This window comes from Pipistrellus hanaki, assembly GCF_964339955.1.
Source record: "Pipistrellus hanaki genome assembly, chromosome: 18".
In the NCBI taxonomy this organism is placed as follows: Eukaryota; Metazoa; Chordata; class Mammalia; order Chiroptera; family Vespertilionidae; genus Pipistrellus; species Pipistrellus hanaki.
In genome coordinates, this window is record NC_140520.1 from 23,914,970 (window position 1) to 23,933,395 (window position 18,426).

The window sequence follows — 18,426 nt, forward strand, 5'->3', positions numbered from 1 at the left end:
GTGCATATACATGCTTCTAAGAGTTTCTTTCTGTTTATAAACACTGACATAGCCCCAAGCCCATAAATAATGGCAGGCGTTCTCATTGGCTCCTTTCGTAAACATGGACAAGGTGTGCATGGCTTTGTGCTAGACATTTACTCTTGGCGTGTTTGTGGTTTCCAGAAGCCCCCAAGCTGATCGTAGTTCAGAGTGAGCTCTTGGTTGCCCTTGGGGACACGACGGTGATGGAATGTAAGACCTCCGGTGTTCCTCCGCCCCACGTGAAATGGTTCAAAGGTACATTTCTTCAGTATGTTCATGTGTGGACGTAGTTTTGTTTTTTCTTTTTTAAATACGAAAGAAGATGATTTGTTAGAGGTTTGTTTTTGTGTGTGACTTAGCAGCCCCGCCAAATGTGTTTATGATCACACTGGAGACAATCGTTTGAAAATTCTGAACTTGGAATTTCAGGATTTGACATCTGGTGTGGATTACAGGACCCAGCAAATCAAGCAGGAAAAGTTCCCCTGTGCTAACCCAGCTGAACATTCTCCTTGTCAGTTTAGGATTGTTTCCTGTAGGAAAAGTGTCCAAAAGGCCCTGGTTAACGTTTAAAATAGCTTCACTGAGTTCAGTCTGCTCTCCTTACAGATAGTGGCTCTCACCATGAGAAGGTTTTCTAGATTCTCAAGGACACTTTCTATAAAGTGCTCAAATAAACACACGTTGAAGCTTAAAACCGAATGACATTGGCAGTTGAATTTATGTCAAGTATAGAAATCATCTGCTTATATTGGTAACAGAGCGATTACACCCCCGTGATTCTGTAATAAAATAGCAGCCATGTGCTGCTTGTCCTTAGTGGGAATACACGTGGGCCCTGGTCCAGGCTCAGATGCTGACAGAGTGTATCTGTGTAAAACATTCTGCTTCTGTTTCTGTCTCGGTTCTTCCAATTCATGAGAAAGAAAAATTCCCACAAACACCCTAACAGGGAGGTTGCTAGGATTATCCAGATACTGTTTTTCAAAATACTTTTTAATCTTCAGATGAAAAATGCTAAATAGTACAAAGCACTATTGTTATGATTCTGTTTGTTAAATCACAGACATTTCCATAGCAACGGGTTGATGTCATAATCACAGAATTAATAATTCACCTCGGGTTCAAATGCTCGGGGAACATGAGGTGAAAAAGAAAGGCTTTGTGTAGAAAACAAACACTGTTAAACAACACAAGTCAAAAACAGGGAGGGAAGCTGGGAGATAATACCATTTTCATGGTTTTCCACGTGAAAGGATTTTTAGTCTTTATTTGTTCTCTGATAAGGAAGCATTTCTGGATTTGTTTCTTAGGTTGATTTCAGTTAAACTAATTTTACTCATTTAAAATTCTTAAGCCTTTGAATTATGAAAGAGTTAGAAACCAATTTAGTTATATCAATTAAATGGATAAAAAATGTGTGGTATAGAGGTAGTACTTTTTTACATTTCATTTAGTAATGTATACTAAAATAAAAAGTTTAGAGGGTAATGGAGCCTGCTGATTTCCCTGCCCTATATACAATAGCAGTCACGAGGAAAGTCGTTGATTCTCCCAAAGTGAGGCAACTTTCCTGCATAGCTTACTCTTCACGTCAGCCTGGGTCCCACAAGTGGCTTAGAAACTAAAGGAGGACTTAGGGAGCCATGCAGCCACCACATGGAAGATTCTAGAATTGACTACCCATCTCAGTCATAGATGTTGGAGCTTACTGGGCCCCCGGAAATAACATCCCATTGCTCTAAGTTAGGAGCCAGAACATGTGCACTAGCGCTGACAGACTGTAGTAGAGGGCCGGTGTTCATGGACAACATGCAGAGTGGCCCTGCAGCCCAGGCTCGGCCAGCTTACTCTAATGCTTACGCACAACCACAGTCTGGTTCATCAGGAGCTAAGCTAGAGAACAGGCTCTTCTCCATGCAGACGCTCGGAAGAGAGAGGGGTAGGAGGCAACTGGGCCTTCCTCTCTCACCTCTGCAGGGGAAGCTTAGGAAAATCCTATCTGATGATAACTTCAGAGGTGAAAAAGTTGTCCCCCTAATCAGAAGAATATGTTTTTTAATACCTTTTTTTTCAGGCAATTCTGGTTGAATAGAGTTGGTGGTTGGGTTATTTGTTTAGTTTGTTATTCTAAGAACACAACATGAGACCTACCTTCTTAAATACATTTGTAAGTGTACAATACAGTATTGTTAACTTACAGGCACTGTGTCTAGAACTTACTCATCTTGTCTCATTGAAACTTGACACCCATTTTCCCTGCCCACTCCCAGCCCCTGGCAGCCATCATTTATTAATAAATTGTATTCTATTCAGACCCTCAGAGAAATGGAATTTCAGAAATAAACGGCCAGAAAAACTTTAGATTGTTCTTACTTAGACATGAGCAACATAAAGTGGGTTGAGAGGAGAATTGGGGACACTGTTAAAATGTTATATATAGGATATTTCTGCTAACATCAGTGGTTCTTAAAGTTGAGTTCGTCACGAATCCCTTCAGATTCCCCACAATTCTTTGCAGGGAATCCACAAGATCAAAATTATTTTCCTAGTAATTCTCAGATGTTATTTGTCTTTTTTCACGCTCATTGTCTCAAGACTTATAGTGGAGTTTTGGGGAGAATCTGTGATACGTGGTATTCAATAAAGTGAATGCAGAAACAAATTTGAACACTCAGCTCCTTTTTTTAATAAAAGAGATTATTCTAGAGATTTGTAAAAATGTGAAACGATACCACTTTTCTCATGAAATTCCTCTTGTTTGAGGAAATACAGTTGTTGTTTTTTTATATAAAATACGGTAGTTATATAAAAATGCCATGAGTTTGTCATTACAAAATATATTCATATACTTAAAATTTTTCCTGTTTCATTTTCTAAAAAGCTTAACACAAGGAAATATAACATACAAGTAAATATTTTTAAATGCTTTGTAAAGTCCCCAATAATTTTTAGGACAAAATGGAAACAAACATTTTTGAGAACTACTTAATTTCCATAAACTATTTTAAAAGATTTTATGCTAAGAATAATGATCTCTCCATTAGTCTTTATATCACAGAGGCCAGAATTGAATTTAAACCACAGCAAAGAGACCCCTCCTCAATGTTAATGTTAAATCCTAGAAAATTTATAACTATTGCTATGTATGGCATTCTCCTAGTATCATATTAAAACTATTAAATATATTAAAGTTTTATATTTCTCTATGGATCCTCAATAATTTGATGTCTAATTTTTCAGTAGAAATCAAGAAAGGAGAGATTCTTAAAATGTGATCAAAATGCAAACTTGATTAACCAGTGTTTTCCACTTAGTATTTTGTTTCATTGCTGTTATTCTTCAAAGAAAGTTATTTGGAAAAGAAAAAGAAAAAAAAAAGGAGACCAGCAAAAAGGTCTTTATTTCATCCTGTAATGTTCTCTGACATAGACAGAAGAAATAAGGGAGAAGTAAATTCCAAAAATCTAAATGCATTTTAGTCCAAATATTTTAATTCCTGTCGAACAGCTAGGTCACATTGCATCCTCCCTTAGTGGGAAGAAAGTTTATGTCAACATCATCTGCTTTTATTTATGAAAATTTCCCAAAGGCACATGGACAAGCCTTTAGTTGCTTCTCTTTCTCGCCTGGTATGTAGTAGCAGGCTTAAAGGGATGATTGGGGTTTTAAATATTGGAATGCTGAAAATACTTCATTTTTGGCCTTGGCAGTTGCTAATGTAATTCTTTTTGTGTTTTTAAATTTATGGCTTCTTTGACCTCTTCTCCTCCCAAAATTATAAAAACAAAAACGAGAATTGTCTGTTTGTTGCCCTGAATCTGTCGATGGGAGTTTTTTATAACGTCCCAGAGAATGACTATTTGGGGGTTTTCTTTGCCCATTGGAGGCTAAGGGAGTTACTTTCATGGGCCTCAGGCCCAGGGCTCATGGCTAGGCTACTGTGTGACATGTGGGAGAATATCTTTTCAGACAGCTGGGCATGCTATAAAACCCTAAGAGCAATGGCCTTAAAATCCCCGGGAAGTTTCCACAAAGAGTTTGATATGACCCTTTACAAAAACAAATTAAATATATAAACACTAAGCTGGCATTCAATATCCAGTACTGGGCAATTTTTAATGATACTGGTCATTCTGGTTAATTACTTTCTTGAGAGAGGAGACAGCCTGGAGGAGGGGAAGCATAAGGAGGGGTTAAGCTAAGTTGTAATTTTATTAAGGGATTACCTGCCTTCAAACAGGAAGGGTTCTCAGGGGACTTGAGGTGTTGCACAGACACAGCACATACAGGTAACTCAGACATAATGAAGCATTCTTTTATATATATATATATATATATTGATATTTTACAGAGAGGAAGGGAGAGAGATAGAGAGATAGAGAGTTAGAAACATCGATGAGAGAGAAACATCAATCAGCTGCCTCCTGCACACCCCCTACTGGGGATGTGCCTACAACCAAGATACATGCCCTTGACCAGAATCGAACCTGGGACCTTTCAGTCCTCAGGCTGATGCTCTATCCACTGAGCCAAACCAGTTTTGGCTAATGAAGCTTTCTTGAGTCACCCTAGACTCACACTATAAACCCAATATGTAGTACCATCCCCCATACATGTATCCTCTATCTGCTTCTTCCAAAAACCCCATAACTCCAACTTAAAAGAACTTTGCTGAATAATGCAGATTTAGCAGAGGGATCCTGGGGAATTGATATGACAATACCTCTCTTTGGCTGCTGTCAGAGTTTCTCAGGCATTCTTCTACCAACAAGCTCCTCTTGACCCTCTCAGAATCCTCTCAGGCAGCTTACCCAAAATCTAACTGATAGCATTTATCAAACCAAAACCTGGCCATTCACCAAACTAAGAACACCTAGGGCTAACTGGAATTTCATAGGTAACTGAAATTCATCCTGCCAAATAGATGGTAGAAATCTCTTTTCAACCTTCATCTTCCCATTCCTCATACCCTTCTTAGCTAATACCCATGGTGACAGCTGGCTCCTTTCCAAGTCCCCCCATGTAGCTTCAAAGAATTTGTTCTTATTTAGGTACACTTATACATAATTCATGCAGGACCAGATTTTTGGCCATAGGTTAGCTCATAGAATTATACAGACTAATCAGCCCAGTGCCAAGAAACACGTCATTCTTTCATTGCAAAAACATGGTTTAAGTGTCTACATTGTGCCAGACACTTGTATTTAAAAACTTTACATTCGGTTTTCTTTAGAAGTTTTGAAATCAAACGAATAGCAAGCTATGTAAATAGGTTAGTGTTTAATGTTCTCCCTTTGTTTTGACTTAGGGGATCTTGAGCTGAGGCCCTCAACTTTTCTCCTTATTGATCCTCTCTTGGGACTCTTGAAGATTCCTGAAACTCAGGATCTCGATGCTGGTGATTACACATGTGTAGCTGTCAACGAAGCTGGAAGAGCAACTGGCAAGATAACTCTGGATGTTGGCTGTAAGCATCCCTGCTCGGATAAACAAACTTGTTTTGAAATGGATCTGCTATTTTTTCCCCCTGTGCTCCTAACTTGGAAACAATTGGCTAGAAATACTTTGCAGAAAGGCAATGTTAGAGTTAGCACTTAAGATGATTAAAATAATAATGGTAATTAGCATTTACCAAGTGCTTTCTGGGGGCCACGCACTGTGCTGAGAACCGAGATAGCTTATCCCCATAAACACTCGTAACAATTTTAAGAGGAAGATACTATAATTATCTTCATGATATAATGAAGGAAATGGAGGCATTAGTCGGCTAAGCAACTTGACGAGGGTCACAGAGATAATGTGTGCACACAGACATATCTATCAGTAAGAGCCTGAATGATTGAACCCAGGTTGGCTGACTTCAGAGACTATAGACTTCCTTGGTACATCAACTACTGCCAAATATTTTCCAATCCAGAATCATTCATTCTGACACCAGATTCCTAAGTAATAACATCTGGAGGCCATAAATTAGACTTTGGCCCTCGACATAATTTGGAGATGCTGATGACAGCAAAGGTAGCAGATGGTGCTTTTACCTTTTTAAAAAATTCACTAGCAATGACTCCTTAGTGTATAAAGTAAAGTGCTAACTGCAAATAAATGTCAATCACAATGTGAAGGATACAGCATATGCATGACAAATATGGTCAGCTTTCTCAAGAAGTTCATTCTCCCTCCTTTGCCTCTCCATCCACGTTTCTTGGGGGTGGAGGGTGGGGCGGAATTCTACACACTGTGGTAACACTTGAAAGAAAACAGAGCTTGCTTTGTATGCAAAAGAATGTGGCAGCTTCATTTTAACAGATACTTCAAACGTTTGCCTCACTTAAACTTATAAAATATGACATTCATTAAGTTGTACGTGCATTTATGTATCAGGATTTTCATGCCAAAGCTGTTTTTTTGTTGTTTGTTTTTGCAAAAGTTAGGAACTATAAAGAAAATGCATTTTTAGAATAAAATAACATAAAGCATTTTAGCTAAGTGAAAATCATGGCCCTCTAAGCTTAATATTTTGTTTCATATAAACTGAATTTTTTCCTCTTGGGATCTTTCACGGTCTCCTTGTCCCTAGGCTGTCTGGTGAACACTGTCTTCTTAGTGATTTTGACCTGCGACCAGAATCCACAGAATTGGAAATGGCCACAGGCCATGTAGGATCTGCCTAGGGCAGTGGTTGGCGAATTGCGGTTCAAGAGCCACATGTGGCTCTTTGGCCCCTTGAGTGTAGCTCTTCCACAAAATACCACATGTGGGCACGCATGTGCAATGCGATGGAAACTTCGTTGCCCGTGAGCAGAAGTTGGTTTTCAGCTCTCAAAAGAAATTTCAATCGTTGTACTGTTGATATTTGGCTCTGTTGACTAATGAGTTTGCCGACCACTGGCCTAGGGCATAGCCAGATGTGTTAGAGCCATGACGAAACTCTATAGTTATTTAGAGACGTGCCTTGGAAATAAGATCAGAATCTCTGGGTGGAGGGTATTGAATCCACCGACAGAGTGTAAAATACAAGTAATGCTTTTAGAAATGTCAAGTCCAGCCCTGGCCGGTGTGTCTCAGTTGGTTATGCTGTTGTTCTGTGTTTTTTTGTGTGTTTTTTTTCCCAAAGGTCGCTGGTTCTATTCCCTTCAGGATCAGGGCACATGCCCAGGTTGCCAGCTCAATCCCCAGTAGGGGGCATGCAGGATTGATGTGCCCCTCTCTCTCTAAAAATCAATACAAAATAAAAATGTAAGGTCCAAATGAGGAAGGTCACTAGGTACAGAATTCCTGTTTTCAAGAAATCTACAAAGTACATTTCAATGCTCTATTTGTTCTAGTTCTGTTTCTCCCTTCTTCGGGAGGGCATCATTCTTTTAGAGTTATCTAGCTCTAGGGGGAGAGGGAAAGAGCCTCAGTAATTGTTCCCAGTAAAAAAGGAAGGACACATGCATCCTCCTCCAAGATAGAAAATTAAATATCTAACACATGTTACTTTGCTTCCTTCCTTCCTTCTTGATAATCTTTTTAGCTTCTGGACTTCCCAGGTTCTCTCTTCTGAGGGGCAATAAGCCATATAGGGATTAGGGCTGTCTGCTGGAGGAACTTTCGTTGGATTAGAAAACATCCTAGAGGAATGTTTTGTATGTATCCTTTATTCCTTAAACTGAATTTTTATTTTTATTTTTATCTTCACTCATATTCAAGATGCCCCTTTCTAAGTCAGTGGCTTTCTCAACTATGTATTTCATCAACTGTTCTGATGAAGCCACTAACATGAACTCAGTTATTTACTTACTGTAACGCTGATTATTGTTAACAGTTGTCAAGTAATATTAAAGTCAGCCCCTCATGTTTCTGTCATGCCTGAACTATTTCCTCATTCACCACTGAAGTCCTGATCATTGTAGCTTACAAAGTTTGATGATCCACATAAAACTATTTTCCGTACCCTAGGAGATACAGGATGTTCCTGCCAAGATCTGTGCAAATTACAGTCATGGTGGTGGTTGAGGTTATCACTATTAGAGTTAAAAGCAAACAAACAACAAAAGCAACAACAAATTTCCTCCAGAATGTTAGATAGAGGCCAAGAGAATGGACTCTGGAAACTGGGTTTCTGTCTGGCATGTAATAGTACCTGCCTGATGGGTTGGTTATAAAGATGAAATGAGACATCATTACCCATGTGCATTTAGCATATCAGTGGTTACTGCTGTTCTTTGAAGCTGCTTAATGGGACATGTAGCAATAGGTGAATATTAACTTCACAACCTGAGTGGTCATTTGGATTCTTTGACAAATAATAAAGAAATGCACATATAATAGTAACACAGTGTTTAAGATTAAACATTAGGCTTTTAATATGAAAGTCATTGTTTTCACTAATTTTTTTAAAATCTTGAGACAAATTGAGTAATAATATTATTAGTGTATAAAACTATTCATTTGAGTTCCAAGAGATTATGACTCAAGAAGAAGAACATGCTTTTATCCATATCATGTCATTGTGTTTTCAGATTGTCTTTGTGGGCCTATTACTGCACATCAATTATACGACATCAAATTTTCTTTTATTTTATATTATTCTAAAAAGACTTTAATATTATTCTGTAGTTCTAGCTTCTTGTAGTGAGTCTCTTTTTTTTTTTGTATTTCTCATTAAATGGCTTTAAGTTGTGGACATTTCAGGTCAACGGGGAAAGTTACCAGTGCTTTTCATCCGTTTGAAAAAGAGGTAGTGGATTGTGAAGTCGTTTGAAAGTAAAGAAGATTGGCCACATCAAACACAAAGCTGGCCTGGCAGCGATTTTATTTCAGCATTCCACACCACACAGGGTTTGCATCGTAGACTGTGGTTTCATGTTTTGTGGTTTGGTCGAAACGAAGCAGTGTGTTCAGCCATGTTAGGCAAGAAAAATCTCTGTTTGGCTAATACAATGCAAGAGTTGCCATAGCGGAGATTAATTATCGCTAAAGGAACTAGAATCACTTTATGGAATAAGCTTCAGAGCAAGATGGGCAATGTGTTTGTAATTTTTATATTTTCACAATAAGGTGTGCACACAGATGTATTTCTCCGTAAGTGACAAAGCTCTACGTGCAGGAACCCTGAGCAATTGTCAAGGTACCTATACACAAATATTGCGGGGATCACAAAGGATTCAACGTCATCAACCAGACTATCTGTGCCATAGCCAAAATTGAAATCAAATGAAATACGGTAGCAACCATACTTTGGTAAAAACTGCTGTTTGAATTTTAACCCTTCTAGTCTGGCTCCTGCACCTGATTAAACACAGGATAGTTACCTCAGCTTCCAGGTTGGTTGCTACCGTATTTCATTAACAATGGATACATTAAACTCCACAACTATGACTTCATAAATCAACTCTACAATATGTATGCCGAATGGTAACTACTATTCGGGTGTAACTACTTGCTAAATGATTAATAAGCATTCTGTCTTTTAACAGCATGGGGGTGAGAAATGCTACTCTTCCCCTTTGCTTATGGAGAAATTTAGACTGGGGTTGGGGGGAGAGGAAAGTCGTTTTCCAAGTTTACAGACTAAGAAGCAGTGGAACTGCCACTTGAAACCACCGAGTGGGCTGTAACTTCTCAAAGCAGCCCAGCCTCCTGGGAGCAAATAAAGTATCCGTAGCACCATCACTTCTGCTCCCTTTCCCCCGTTTCTTAATCTCTTTCCCATCCGCCCAACGTTATTCACTTGGAGTCCGAATTGGCCCCACTCAGGAGTAGGAAGTATTTAGGCGGCTTCTTGGCCTGAGGTAGGAGTCTGCTTAATTTGTGAGCTTCCCCTGTCACTGATGCTGTCTTGGCTGCTTACCTGGTTAGCACCTGGTTCTCTCATTTGCCTTGTTTTCTGCTACCGGGACCTCATTCCCTGACCTGGTGCTTGTCTTGTACCTGACTGTTTCCCCGAGCTGCTTCTCCCCAGTTGACTCCTCCTGTCTTAATTGAGTTTTATGGGCACAGCTTGAGCTCCACTTACGCGTTTCTATTCCAGTTTGTTTTGGCGTTCTTAGTTCTGAAAATTCTAATCTGTCTCCATTCCACCGATGGCTCTGTTCTCTTGTGTCAGGCTAGTTTGATTTCCTCCCAAGTACTTGGTTGATCCCAGGCTTTTGCCTGTCTTTTTGTTCTTCTGGAATTTGTTTTCCATCCCATCTCCACAGTCAGCTTCGCCCACTCTGAGCCTAACAGATCCTGAGACTTTTATTTTTAATCTCTGTTTTTTCAGAAAAGCAACTACCTCTAGAATAAGGGACTGCTATTGTTCCAGAGAAAAGTAATTAGGCCTTATATATCCAGAATAAGCAAACAATGAGTTAATTTAGAAACTATTTCAAGGACATTTTTATTTTGCCTATTATTTTTATAATCCAAATTCCCATGTAGAAGGATTAAGAAAAATCTAGCCTGGTCAGTGTGGCTCAGTGGTTGAGTGTTGACCCATGAACCAGAAAGTCAAGGTCCCATTCCTGGTCAGGCCTTACCTTCTGGTTCATGAATCAACACATGCTTGGGTTGTGGAATTGGTCCCTAGTAAGGGGCGTGCAGGAAGCAGCAGAGCAATGATTCTCTCATCATTGATGTTTCTATCTCTCCCTCTCCCTTCCTTTCTTAAGTCAATTTAAAAAACCATATTTAAAAAAATTTAAACAGATACACTGCTGCTAATTTTTAAAAACACATTACCCAACTGTGGTATTTAACTTAATTTTATTTTTTTAAGTTCTATGAAGAATTGCATTCATTTGGATGGTAAGAGATGGCACCGAGGAAGGGCCTTTTGAACTGGATTTTAGAACTATCAATATTCCAAGAGCCAAGACAAAGGGCAGATATTGCATTTGAAAGGGATGGTAGTAACACCAGTGCCCCTATGAGAAAGATCAGTCCTTGTTAGGAGAAGAGTGAAGAGTCCTATTGTCCAGAGAATAGGATTTGTGAGGGAACCTAATGGGAGATGAGGCTGCAAAGTTAGAGAAGGTTCTTTATCCCAGGCCAGTGAAGAATTAGTGCTGCTTGAAGACAAATGTACATCCCAGGCCCAGACTTCCCTTTGGGAAGGAAAGAGGTGATCTCTGTACCTTTTTAATTTTAATTAGCCTGCTAAACAGCTTACTAGTAACTGTGGGCCTTGCCTTCTGGTTCATGGATCAACACATGCTTGGGTTTTAAGAACCCATAGAAAAGGAGAGGCTGATAACATGACAAAGAATTGTGACTCTGAAGTCGGATCAACCTGGTTTTCAATCCTAGCTCCAGTGTTCAACTCCATCTGGCACTTAGCAAATTAACTGTCTTGGTCTCAGTTTCTTCTTCTATAAATAAGAGTACTAAGAGTACCCAGCTCCTATAGTGTGAAGATTAAATGAGATAATTAATGGAAATCACTTAATACCCATCCCTGGCTCTGTAAGTAAAAGTTGTTGTAATGTCTAATGAATATTTAACCTTGACATTATAAAGGAGAGGTACCTCTTAGAGGTCCTACATGATCAGGTTTGATTCACATTCACTGTGTTGACAGTTTAATAATTAAATTTATATGTGATGTGCCTGTGTACTATCCCAATGACCTTTGCTGTTGCTGTTGTTCTAAATATCTTCTAGCGCCTCCAGTTTTCATACAAGAACCGGCTGACGTGTCTATGGAAATTGGTTCAAATGTGACTTTACCTTGCTATGTCCAGGGCTATCCAGCACCAAAGATTAAGTGGCGAAGATTAGACAACATGCCGATCTTCTCAAGACCCTTTTCAGTGAGTTCCATCAGCCAACTAAGAACAGGAGCTCTCTTTATTTCAAGTAGGTTAAAGGAAATATATTTTTATTCAAGTATGTACATAGAGACTGTACATTCATGTTTTATGCATAGGTGTTGCTAAGTTTAAAATAATGAATTAACCTTGCCAACCCAATGGTCTTGGTTGCATTTTACTTTAAACTAGTATTGGACTCTTATATTTAGGAATTGTCATAAATGAATGATATTATTTAAATGTATGTCATACCAGAAAGGCTCAAGAAGCAATATGACTTCCACATAACTTGTTCCCTATTGCAAATAGAGCCTCCTGGGTTTCTGGGTGGATAAGCGATCACATTTTATTGACTCCTGCAGCAACTATTGTAGAGAAAGTTAAACTATTACTGGCAGTTAGTGAATGTTAATTATTTTGGCAAACAAAAAACAAAAAACACATAACCACATGCATAGGGATCCTATACCGTATGGAAACTTCTTTCTTTCTTTTTTTTTAATTATCTAACTAATATTTTTAAAAATATATTTTATTGATTTTTTACAGAGAAGAAGAGAGAGGGATAGAGAGTTAGAATCATCGATGAGAGAGAATCATCGATCAGCTGCCTCCTACACACCTCCCACTGGGGATGTGCCCGCAACCAAGGTACATGCCCTTGACCGGAATCGAACCTGGGACCCTTCAGTCCGCAGACCAATGCTCCATCCACTGAGCCAAACTGGTTTTGGCTATAGAAACTTCTTGGTTAAAAGCTACATCTATCTGGAGCAAAAGATTAGAATAAAATGTCAAATACTTTAAAAGACCTATCTGTGAACTATTAAGCATTCTGCTGTTTACAAACACTGTACTTTCTAAAATAGATGATTTGGATAGTGGCTCCAAAGGAGTAACATTTAGAAGATCAAGTGGTTTTTTAAAAAAATTATTGCACGTTTCAAGTATTTTGTATCAAGCCTCCAATAGTTGATTTCCAGGTTTAGTACCAATATGAAATGTGCATTAGCCACTTAAACTTTCAAATACAAGTACAACTGTCTAATTACAAGTGTTTAAGTGTTCTGCTCTGTACCAGGCTCTGTGGTGAAAACAGACATCAAATATGGGGCCCCTAACCTGGGCATTTTACAATCCACCATCTGAGAAGATGGCCACAGAAGTGCCTACCGAGAGATGCTCACTGGGTTGGGTCACATTGTGCGTGATGAAATGTGCAGGTGAAAAAAATGCCTTTATTGAGATTGAAAAGAGAGGCTCCTCCCCCTGCCCCACCCCGATCTTCATAGGCAAGAAAATACTGCTTCAGAAAAACTCCTGTACAGGATAGGAGGAGAGATGAGAGAGAGGGATGAGGCTCACGTAGTTATCCAGGTAGGGTGATGATGGGATGAGAAGCAGGCCAGAGGGAAACAAATTAGACCCACAAACAACTCAATTAGAGGAAATGAAAGGACAAGGAGAATCAAAAAGGGCAATGTATTGACCAAGGAGTTCCCAGCTGTCCAAATTAAATATCGGGCAGGAAACTAGTGATTAGAAACTTAGTTCTCAGTAGTATGTGGCATTTCTGTACAAATTAGTCCAAGAGTTGATAATATAAAAAAATACCTTACCTAGAAGCAATGTATGCTTTATCAATCAGCTATTGGCTATGTTGTCCTTTGCAAATGAAGGTTTGCTGTGGTTGAGGATGGGCACTGCCTGAGTTTCCCCAATACTCTTCGGCAGTCAGTATGCTTTCAGTTCACAGAGGAGTAGGATTGGTATCACTGCTCTTTACTTGAGTGGTGGGGCTATTAATAACGGAAAGGTACATTGTCAAAACCTTATCAACAGATGAAGCTGAGCTTATTTTGTCGTGATCCTTGTCAAGATGACAGTCATTCCCCTATTTTAAATCTTTTCTTGCCTCCACATAATTGTTCACAGGACAAAACCACACTCTTTATAAGGCACCAGCTACCTCTTCAGGTTCAGTCTCCTGACTATCCACACAACCTATAACCCAGGGGTCCTCACCCTAGTCCCCTAAAACCCTTCTAATTAAAAATATTTTGTAATATCTCTTTTATTATCCTGAAAAATGCCATATATTTTATCTCTCCTACATTAAAAGATAATTTTAATATCCAAAATGCAGCACAAAAGAAAATAAAGGAAAGCAATTGTATTACAATGATAGGCATTTCAATTACTATGTGAATATGCTGGTAATATGTATACAATATGCATACACATTTATGTACATTGCCATGAATGTGACAGCTTAAATGTAGACTGATACAGGAGTATGGGATTGATGACTCAGCAACTCTAAACTGGTGAAGTGATTTCCTCAAATGGTGAATAATTCTTTAAAAAAAATATATATTTTGTTGATTTTTTTTAACAGAGAGGAAGGGAGAAGGATAGAGAGTTAGAAACATTGATCAGCTGCCTCCTGCACACTCCCTTTTGGGGATGTGCCCACAACCAAGGTACAAAATCCCTTGACCGGAATCAAACCCGGGACCCTTCAGTCCACAGGCTGACGCTCTATCCACTAAGCCAAACCAGTCATGGTGGTGGATAATTCTTGCTAAAGTACCTTTTTCCTCTTGCTTACACAGAATTAGATTGTAGGCTTAGACTATAATTATAAACAAAGTCTTCAAATCCATGAGTTTCCTCTTGGACTTTCAGAAGTCTTGCTGGACTTGGGATAGTTATTCCTTTTGTGAATCCGCTCCATGCCTTAGCTCCCTAGTGTTTGACCACTAAAGCCAACCGACTCCTTCATTCATTGGGCCGACTAAGGAAATCTCTCCTACAACCTCCAGAATGCCCCCAGGGAGGTGGTGCAGCTTTCCATTCTTTGAATAGACCTTCATTTTTTAAGTGGTGTTCTTGCCTTTGCAGCCCATTGGGTTTGGACTGCCCTCCCTCTACTCTACCTGCTGTTTAAGGTACAGCTCTGTTAGGCCTTCCTTCACTGGCCCCCCTGGCCATCATCAGTCACTCCCCTCTCTGCTCCCACAGCTCATTTGGAACTCATATTACAGCACGTATCATGCTGTTGTATGAATGTTGGCTGCTGTGTATGTCTCCTCCCCTAGAATGGGAACGACCGGAAGGCAGTAGCATCTTATCCACCCCCAGCACTCAGCACTGTGCCTAGCACATAATTGAGGCTCCAGGGATGGTGTTGAATGAATAAATGATCTCTTATTTTTAGACTTATGGGCAAGTGATAAAGGAACCTACATCTGTGAAGCTGAAAACCAGTTTGGAAAGATCCAGTCCCAGACAACAGTAACAGTGACGGGACTCGGTAAGATCCATTAACTGTTTAGACACCACACTCTTCAAGAATCATCAGACTTCATTTGCTATATCATCTCTTCCCTGTACCACTTTTATATTTTAGAGAAACGGGTGAATATCTGATTACTAGGTTAACCTTCCCTCCCCCATTGTATTTCATATTTCATAAGGTGTTAGAACTGAAAAGAATCTTAGGGATCATTTGCTCCAAAGCTCCCCATCTTTCATGTGAAGGAATGAAGGTCAATTTCGATAAATTGATTTAAGTCTAAATACAAATACACATACACATGCACACACATAGTAGGGGAGTTATTTTCATTTACCTTTTGCAGATTTATTATTTTAGCTCACATGGAGTTATTTTTGTGTATGATATAAAATAAGAATATAATATAGTAGATTTCTAAGTAGTAAGACATGTGTTTCAATTTCTTTTATTGCATATTCTCTTCCCACTGATTAAAATACTCATTTGGTCACATGCTGAATTTGTATGCCTGCCTTTATTCCTTGGGACACTATTTATGCACAAGTTCCACATTGTTTTTATTGTAGTGGTTAGTGTGATTTTTCAATCTGTCAGTGCATGCTCCTCATCCATACACTTTCATATATTTTTCTTTGTGAATCTCCCTTTACTCATCTACATGTACTTAAGTGTACATGTCCAAGTAGAATCTCTTATGGATTTTGCCTTGACTTATGTCAGATTTACTCATTGATTTCTAGAAAAGGACACCTTGACAATACTTCCTAACCATGTCATCTCAGGGAGTCCCCCTTCTTTTATTTGCTCTAGCAAATGACAGCCCCCTCACCAATCTCATCCCTTTTCCAATAAGTTTTCCCTTCTCCAATAAGTCCTCTTCATGGTTTTCAGAAGGAAATCTTATCTTTCGCAACAGCATGGATTGACCTGGAGAATATTATGCTAAGTGAAACATGTCAGACAGAGAAAGACACATACCATGTGATTTCTCTTCTTTGTGGAATCTAATGGACATAATAAACAAATAAACAAAATAGAAACAGATTATTAGTATTTCCTGAAAGTGGTTCTGGTGATTCCTCTTTTCTATTTATAAATGCTTTCAGCCACTCTCCATTTGTCTGTTGAAAACTTTGCCAATTTCTCAGGTTGACATTTCTGGCCATCCATGCCATAGACATATTCTTTTTTACTTTCTTTGTAATAATACCTGTCCTCTTGCTGTTCCCTCAGCTTAGAAGGGCCCTGTGTCTCTATTTTCTAGTTCATACCCATTTACCTGTTTAAATTTTTCCTGAAAAGTTATTTTTAAGATACCTAATGAGTAGGCATATTGGCCTATAAAAGAGTTTGCCTTCCTTTGGGTAAAAGAGAGTTCTTAGCGCCTGTGCTCTCTCTGACTCAGTTGCTCCACTCATTGGAATCAGCCCTTCAGTGACCAGTGTAATCGAAGGACAGCAGCTTACTTTGCCTTGTGCACTGTTGGCTGGGAATCCCATTCCAGAACGCCGGTGGACTAAGAATTCAGCCATGGTAAGAACATTTAAACACACGCACTCACCTTCTAATTTTCCTGAGTAAGAGGCAGTGTAGTCCAACCATTGAAATTTCAATTTGATAAATATGCAAAAAATATATTTTGTAAGTGCATCAAAACCTTTCTTCAGTTTTAACATGTTCATGCAATTCATATGACTGTGGAATTAATAAGATGGAGAAATAGTCAATAGTGTAATTTTTATAATTTTGCATTAAATTTAATAAAATACATTATTTTTCAGAATTTGTGAAAACTTAAACAGGTATGACTTTATTAATAAAATATTTATTAAATATTTTATATACTTCTTTGTAAGACAATGAAATACTAATATTCACATGAATATTCTTCCATTTTATATATTAATATTTATTATTAACTTTAAACATATATTTTATTGTGAACTATTATAAGGCGGGAATCTATTTTGTGTCAATGTTTTTTAGGGTATGCCTTTTAATTGTGAAAGGATGGGAAAGATTTTCTCATTTCTGTGATTTCTTCTGTAACATGCTATCTATGGCAATACACTTCCACCTAATCCATAGCAATTTTCTTCCATTTTCCAGAGCAGTTAGACTCACTCTCTTCTTGAAGTACCAATAAGAAGTGATTTATATTTGCATAAAACCTGAGAAAATGCGTATACCGCATAAGAAATACCCTTATTACATAGGATGATACTGTTTGAGCACTAAGGTCCCCTGTGATGAAGCAGAATGCATAAATGCTAAGGAGTAAGGAGGTGACTGTTTTGGCAGCAGAAAACATTGCCGGCCTCTGTGACAATCTTCCCGTCTCATACATTGCCCTTTAATATTTGCAGCTGCCACTGAAAAGGGTGGATGTTGAGAGCAAGTGCCCATTGAATAAGTGGCTATTGGCCAAAATAAAAATATCGAATGGCTTGCAAGTGATCATAAGGACTTCTTGCAAAGGAACAAATTAATCCAAAAGTGAAAATACAAAGGAAATGTGGGTCCTGAGTAATAATAAAAATTACAGAAACAGCAAACAAGCAGCATCTCTGTCTTTTCCCTCCTTTTTCCAGTGTGTGCACAGCTCTCATGGATGTTAATTCGTATCGTGTTTGGTGGTATATCAGCATGACATACAATTGACACTACCCTTGGTAACACTTTTGCTCAGTATTTTTCACTTAAGGATGTTAAAATATTTTGCTATTTTACAAAACATCTAATGACCCAGTTGAAAAAGAGCAGATTCTATTTTGGCTTAGGCAACATTGCCTTTTTTCATTAAAAATGTATTTTTTTTTCTCTTTAAGTTGGTCCAAAATCCTTACATCACCGTACGCAGTGATGGGAGTCTCCATATTGAAAGAGTTCGCCTTCAGGATGGAGGTGAATATACTTGTGTGGCCAGTAACGTTGCTGGAACCATTAACAAAACGACCACTGTGGATGTGCATGGTAAGAGACACGCCCTCGTCATTCTTTCCAAACCACGGTCAAAGCTGGGTTCATAGAGTTCAATCAAAGAATTCTGTTCCTCCAGTTAAAACAAGGAGAACTCTTTCCTGATTGTCATTGTTAATTTAAAAAAAAAAAGCAGCTTTATTTCTTGAATAATATTTACATGGTTCAGGCTGTTTCCACATGACCCTTCCCTATATACACAGAAAGACATTGAGGTATTGAGATTCGTCTAGCTGCATCTGGCCAACGGCTTTTGAAAGAGGCTTATTAATTGATAAAAGTGAACTCAGTTCTCAAAGAGTTACGTTTAAAAATACATTTTAGTTTCAGGCAAGCTGAATT

At 38.6% G+C, this 18,426-nt stretch overlaps 1 protein-coding gene across 4 annotated transcripts in view; it reads left to right on the forward strand.

Annotated features, from left to right (window-relative positions):
• HMCN1 (hemicentin 1) overlaps positions 1-18,426 on the forward strand; it is a 343,610-nt gene that overhangs the window by 163,298 nt on the left and 161,886 nt on the right. For all 4 annotated transcript variants that reach the window (XR_014793395.1, XM_084866565.1, XM_084866564.1 and 1 more), the window contains 6 exons: positions 166-279; positions 5,336-5,494; positions 11,656-11,850; positions 15,025-15,120; positions 16,511-16,638; positions 17,934-18,078. Coding sequence is in view for 3 of the 4 variants with exons in the window: in XM_084866565.1 (XP_084722691.1) it covers positions 166-279; positions 5,336-5,494; positions 11,656-11,850; positions 15,025-15,120; positions 16,511-16,638; positions 17,934-18,078 (837 nt within the window). In the remaining variant the exon portion in view is untranslated. The remainder of the gene's footprint in view (positions 1-165; positions 280-5,335; positions 5,495-11,655; positions 11,851-15,024; positions 15,121-16,510; positions 16,639-17,933; positions 18,079-18,426) is intronic.